The sequence below is a fragment of the Lycorma delicatula genome, chromosome 12, assembly GCF_047948215.1.
Source record: "Lycorma delicatula isolate Av1 chromosome 12, ASM4794821v1, whole genome shotgun sequence".
Classification (NCBI taxonomy): Eukaryota; Metazoa; Arthropoda; class Insecta; order Hemiptera; family Fulgoridae; genus Lycorma; species Lycorma delicatula.
The window spans coordinates 68,203,193-68,210,449 of NC_134466.1; the positions used below are offsets into that span (position 1 = coordinate 68,203,193).

Genomic DNA, 7,257 nt, shown 5'->3' on the forward strand with positions numbered 1-7,257 from the left:
TTTTGTTAATTTTTATTTATTTAGTAGTTTATTCAGTTAGATTAATTATATCAAGGTTTGAAAGTTCTATTACCAAGCTAATCTGTGTTGACACCACATCATCACTTTGTATTTCATTACACCTATTAATTCTATTGTAATTTGATTGCAATGTAAATAATTATTTTTGATCACCTTTATTTTTTAGGCTGCTTGATTTTAAAATGTATGAATTATTTTATTAGTGAATGAGTGCATAGTATTATATAATCTGCATTTATATTTTTACTTGTTTCAGTAGCCATATTGAAAAAATGTATGTCAAAAAAGAAGAATGTATGAATATATGAAAAAAGTTGTTTTAATGAAGTTTAAATTCTTTTTTCTTTAATTTTATGTTTTTTGTAACCATCTAAATCAGATTATCTTTTGTTATTTAAGGAATTTATTAGAAACTCATAAAACAAAATTTATTAATTTGATTTATCTTAATGTTTATATATTAATATTTAAAATTGTACAGCACAGAACTGAAATCATTTAAAATGTTTTTTTTTTTTTTTTTTAATTCTATATAAATTATTACATTTTTAATACATTTGTTAATGTCTATATTATTATTTAAGTTAAATTATTTTTAAAAAAAATGTTTTAATATTTCATATTTTTACTTGCATTTAAGTTGTATTTATATGAATTTTTCTGTGTACATAACTTACTTATATTTTATTTACTTTTACAAAAGAGAGCTTTACCTTTTCCATAATTCTGTCTCTGTCTATTATAAGAATCGTATCACTGATTGTGGCCTTGACCGTTGACATTTTACATTCTTCAGTTACCAGGATGCTACGTCTGTTTGAGATGTTGCTGGAGCATCAGGACAAAATTATTGTACACAGTTGTATACAAAGAATTCAATGCTGACAGCATTCTTTTGAATTTGTCGTTCTTCATAATTGAAAAAAAAAAAAACAATTCATTGAAAGGTTTTATCAAACACTTCTTTCTCTCTAAGTTAGAACTGTTAAGGTAATTGAAAAATTTCAGTGACTTCATTTGTTTTCTTATTAAAAATGTTAAGAGTTCATCAACTCACCATTCTCATCTGAGTCATCATCCCTCTGATGAATTATGAATATAATTATATATATTAATTTTTTTTCCTTTTTATTGGCGTATTGTATTTTAGATAGATATGCTCTAAGAGGGACTAGAAGAAAAAATACTGGATACATTATTTTTGGTTGTGTACCTCTCATTTATTATCTAGGCTTTGTACAGTAGGTGATGTTAGCTTGAAGAAGTTCAGTCTAGTGTTAGAGTTACTGATTGCATTCATACGTATTCATTATAATTATAGTAACAAATCAATAAATAAAATGTTTATCGTTATAATCCCTTTATGACCAATAAATTTAACTCTGTTAAAAAAAGCTTTCTAAAATAGTTTTTAATTTGTGTGTGTGCATATATATATATATATATATATATATATATATATATATATATATATTATAATGAGCAAAAAAATAGTTTTGAAAGTAAAGGTATTATATAAGGTGAGAAAGCTTTCAGAGATTCAGAAGTGACAATGGACTGGTTGGTCATTATAATGTACAGCCATTTTTTTAGTTACTTTCATTGAATGTGTGATTTTTGGGATACCTGTATGATTGAAAAACATCCGAAAAATGTTAAACTATAAAACATAACAGTTAAAAAGTAAAAGTGTTAAGTTTATTTCGAATTGTTTATTAGTTTGTATACTTTGATATAATTGGTTTATTTGGGTAAAGTTTCCTACTTTAATTATAATATTTATGTGTGCATTTAAAGATAAATCATCTGTAAAAATGCAAAACTAAAGAAATAGCTGCCTATCTTTTTTATTAATAATAATAATAATCTTAATTCCAATTAAATATTACTAATTATAGTTACTATTTTACAATCAAAATAAATTTAGATTACTTAATAACACAATTTAAACAACACTCCAAATTATTGGAAAGTTATCTCTATAAAGGCAAGCGTATCTCAGAGATTACCAGCAATATAATTAATTAATAAAATAAGAGCAAAAATGAAACATCAATGTACAAACTTAAAATAAGCGACTAGTGATATTTACCATAAACTTATCGTATAATGTATTTCTCATTAAAGAAACATAGAATTATATTCAATTGGCATATTGACCCGTATTATTAGAATCAAATTTGAACAATTAACTAACTAACTATTCAAATATGGAAGACAAATATCATATCATATCAAGATCATTGCTCAATTATATATCAAATATATTGAAAACAATGTGAAAGGCCAGAGCGATTAATATATATTCGTCAAACAACTCAAGTAATCCTTTAATAAAGTCACCAATTAATCAAACTCCATAAACATGACAATTGTTCAATCGTCAGGAAGAGATGCTCTGGATCATCCATCTCGATTATTTAATTTCTGTCAATCGGGGATTGACTAAACGTGTGTTTGATCAGTTGAAATCGAAGGCCTTCTTGGTAAAGGCCATTTTTAAATCGTGCGTGAAAACCATTCGCATCGTTGCGTATGACCCAGAGCATCATCTCTGTAAGCTTGTTTCAAAACTTGAAAAAGTTTCGTGAATGTTTTCCCTAGTTTCATGCAAAATTTTACATTGTATCATTGCTAATGAAAAATGCATTACAAAAATCGCTATTAACACGTTGCACTCGAATAACAATAACGTGAAAACTAAATGAGATATCAACAATCCAAGAACATGTGGTTGCAGAGGAGGTTATGCGGAACACAATGCTGCCAACTGTACATCACTAAATATCTTCATTGGCGTGTAATTAAAAAAGTTTGGTTATTTTTCAGTTTATTGCCAAGAATGATATTAAGTATTTATTATAATAATTTATACAGCATAGGAGTAACTATTTTATTATTGATATACCAATTAATTTTCATAATTAAAAACTTTATTACATTTTTATTAAGGTCATAAAATAATTATAATTTTTTTATTGTTCTTGATAATTGACTGATAATATCGACCTTCATATATTCAAAGTGTACCGTATAACATGTTCAAAAGTCACTTCGTTTTGAAGGTCATCAAACCGATTTTTTTCAAATAATTATGATCACTTACAGTACCCTATTTTGAAAGCCGCTGTGCTTTCTGTTCTGGCTTTCTCTTCGACATTGTTTCTCAACCATAAAGCACTATGTTATGCGCAAAAATTTATAAAAATTTCTAAATCTAATTTTAATATTACTTTATTTGTTTTCTGTGTTAAAGGTGTCTTTGGTTTATGATGCACATTTTATATTACTCATTTTGTACAATTGTACTGTGAAAATGAATAAAATTCTTCTATGTCTGTTATTAAATTATGTCTTCTATTTTAATAATTTATTTACTTTATCTTCATTTTTGTTTTAATATTATTAATTTTATTTGTATTTTAAAACTAAATTTACCTCCAACAATAATTCCTTACATTCAGTATGTCTTCTAATCTTTAATTTTTATTAAAAAACCAAAAAAAAAGTCAATGAAATTAAAAATATAATTAATTATAAAGTATTTTCTATAAAAATATTAGCAGTTTTGTTTTATTGTATTTAAACACAAAGTGTAACACGTATCAGATAATCAAAGCATGTGAGAAATACATGACTAATAGTTTATGTAATTTTTAACAACAATACTTCCGTCACAAAGTTAGGATATGATGTCTTTCATACATTTATTGTAGACTATCTTTGATCACTTTGTAATACTTTTAAATAATAAAAATAATACTAAAGTATAACAAACATAAGACTGAATTGGTGCCATTGTCTTTTCCTCAGGAAAAAAACTTGTACAATCGTATGTTTTTAAAAAATTTGTATTGTAATAATTTTGTATTGTTGCATATAATTCTGTAATTAAATTCAATGTATGTATACAAAAAATTATTCTGATATTGTTTAAATATATACACTATACTTTTATTTTCTTTTCTTATGTACTGATACATTCCTTGGAAAAAAATAGTAATAGAAAAATAGTGAATAATTTGAATAATTAATTTTCTAGTTGTAATATTGTTAGTTAATAATATATTGTTTGTATTTTTAAGATATTTAAACAAATTAAAATTTTTAAAAACATATTAATCGCATAAAAGAAAATCATATTATTTGTTGCCTGATTATTTAACCGTATTCAACTATCAGAATACTTAATTTTTTTTTTATTGTAGTTCTTCATCTGATTAAATAATAATTTTTTTTTTTTTTTTTTTTTTTTTAAATTATGATCTAATTATTCTACAGAGTGATTTTTTAGTCCTGTTACCCAATTTTAAAAGTAATTTAAGAAAGGGAAATTTAGGGAATAAAAAAAATGTATTTGTTACTTACAAAAGAGATTTAATAAAAAGCTATTACTTACATAATTGTTAAAGAATATGCTCTCAAAATGCCCACCCCTTGCGGTTATACACGCACGGACTCTTTTCAGCATATTAGCAGAAACCTTTTTAAGAGTCGCTTTGGAAATATTCATGATAAAGTCTGTAATATTGACTTTTAAGTTCATCAATAGTGTGAGGATTGTTTTTGAAGGCCTCGGACTGAATATAGCCCCACAAAAAGTAGTCAGGAGTTATGAGGTCTGGGGACCTTCGAGGCCATAAGCCCTTGCTTATTATTCGATCATCAAAGAACTCTTGCAGAAAATCCACGGTTTCTGGAGACATATGGCATGTAGCGCCGTCTTGCTGAAACCAGCAATACCGTTCTTCCCCGACGGGGAGTCTTATTCTTTAAGACTTTGGGGGTTGGCGTCCCCACGGGCCTAGCCTCCGCAGCTTTTCTTCCCACTATACAATGAGCTGCGGAACACTTTACATTTTACACATATACTACACCAAGAACACTACATAAATTACAACATACACACATACACAATTACACAACAACAACCTACACTGATATTTCTTACATTTACACTCGGTGGTGTTGCGACATCTTACGAAACGCAACCGTAACCCAAGGTGGGAACAAATCGTGCCGATGGGTGAATGGCTCTACGTAGTGAGTCTCGAACGATGTCCTCTGGGCACCAGGGCGAACCCAGTTGTATTTAGCTCTAGCTCCAGTACGCGTGCGCTCTGCTGGAGTGGTCCATTTTTCGCCGGTACTCGTGGGACCAAAATTTCAGTTCCAATAACAAACACAATGATGGTCCATCTGAAAAAACCACCAATTTAAGTCTTGCGAAGAGACCTCGATCAGCTTCGTCTGACGAGGATAAAAGTCCTATGGAAGAGAACTCCAAATCGTTAAACTTGAACACTAAAAATATCCGATTCATTGTTCTCCGAAATAGTCAAGAAGGTGGCTCCCTCCAAAAGGTTTCACCTTTCCTTATAAATAAAACTCTAACAGGTGCAAGTGGCTCCCCAAAGAACATCAGGAAATTACGCGACGGATCGATTCTGGTTGAAACATTCAACGACGAACAGAGTCGATCAATCTTACGTCTCCGTAATATGGGTGGTATAAATATAAGTGCTGAAAGCCACAAAACTTTAAATACGAGCAGGGGTGTAATTTTTTGTCGAGACCTCTTAGATATACATATCGATGAAATAGTTGACGAGCTTTGCCACCAAGATGTTGTAGAAGTGAAACGTATAATGAGACGGCAGAACGGAACAGAAGAACCGACACCGTCTCTTATATTAACATTCAATCTCCCTGTTCCACCAGAGAAGATTAAAGTGGGTTACCTCTCGGTTCGGGTACGACCATTCATACCCAACCCACGGCGATGTTTCAGATGCCAAGGTTTTGGTCACACTACAACATCTTGTACAAAAAGATCTGTGCTCGATGTGCTAAAGAAGGTCACAATGACACTAACTGCGAAGAGAGTGAAAAATGCGCAAACTGCAGTGGTCCACATACAGCTCGCTCCCGAGATTGCCCAACTTTTAAAGAAGAAAAGGCAATTCTCAAAATCTGTACGGAGCAAAAACTATCTTTTCCGGCTGCGCGTAGAGAATATAAAAAGATAAACAATTCACGGAACCTGGTTAAACCAGACGTATCTTTTGCCACCGCTACATCTAAACAAATTCCTACAAATGCTAATAATCAGCAGTGCGGATCCTGCAATGAACTTAAAAAACTTGTTCAGATGCTATCTGATCAAGTAGCTTCACTTACAGCCACTATCTCAGAGCTGAGAAAAATGAATAAAAAGTCCTCCGTCGTAGCTAGTCAATCAAACAGTATGATACATACGAAAGTTCCTATTCCCAAAGTCGTACCGCCACGAATAGCGACTATCACAGCTGGCAGTAAGCCACCTAATAAGCTCCCCGTAAAGGGAACCAATATAACTATCTCCTCTGGGATGTCAACTGCAACATCCCATTCAAATAAATCTCCTCCACCATCACCTCATATACTGGAGGATATGGTTGAAGAACCACCCGACCCTAGGGCATCAGAGTTCTTTAAAATAAAAAATACAAAAAAGAAAAACCGAATCACGTACAACTAATTTTTATATAATTTCCGAAATTTATTTTTTTATTTATTTTTTACACTTATGAACATTATTCAGTGGAATGTTAGAGGTATTCGGTCACTCATTGAAGATATTAGAGTACTAGCGCACACACATGATCCACTAATCATGTGTTTCCAAGAAACTCACCTTCTACAACATGACCGAATTACACTTAGAGGATACTTCTGCGAGAGATACGACTGCCTAGTAGACAGTAGGGAAAGTGGTGGAGTAGCGATTTTCATGAAGAATGGGGTATCAGCTACAAGAATTCAACTAACCACTGTCATTCCTGCTATTGCAGTAAAGATCTCTATTCCCTTCAAATTGCATATCTGCAATCTGTATCTCTCACCGAACACTGAGTTCAGTGCTTTAGATGTCTCAAATCTCCTCACACAAATACCATCACCATCGTTAATAGTAGGAGACTTCAATGCCCATCATATTTCCTGGGGCTCAACCTTCTGCTCCACTCGAGGAAATATGATAAACAGATTGAGACAAGACTTTGACCTTTGCCTACTGAATAATGGATCACATACATTCATGTCCTTATCAACTGGTACTGTATCTAACCTTGATCTTTCCATATGCTCACCGAATGTGCTCCCTCATTTTAATTGGTTGGTTTGTGATGACTTTCACGGCAGTGATCATAGACCAATTATTATTAGTTTCGGTGTAGACTGCGAGATTAAAAGAAG

General features: G+C 30.9%; 1 protein-coding gene across 1 annotated transcript in view; it reads left to right on the forward strand.

Annotated features, from left to right (window-relative positions):
- LOC142333178 (isocitrate dehydrogenase [NADP], mitochondrial-like) overlaps nt 1–4,137 on the forward strand; it is a 55,776-nt gene extending 51,639 nt beyond the window's left edge. The window contains exon 11 of the mRNA XM_075380127.1: nt 278–4,137. Coding sequence (XP_075236242.1) covers nt 278–329 — 52 coding nt within the window. The 3' untranslated portion in view covers nt 330–4,137. The remainder of the gene's footprint in view (nt 1–277) is intronic.
- Nucleotides 4,138–7,257: the final 3,120 nt, after the last annotated feature.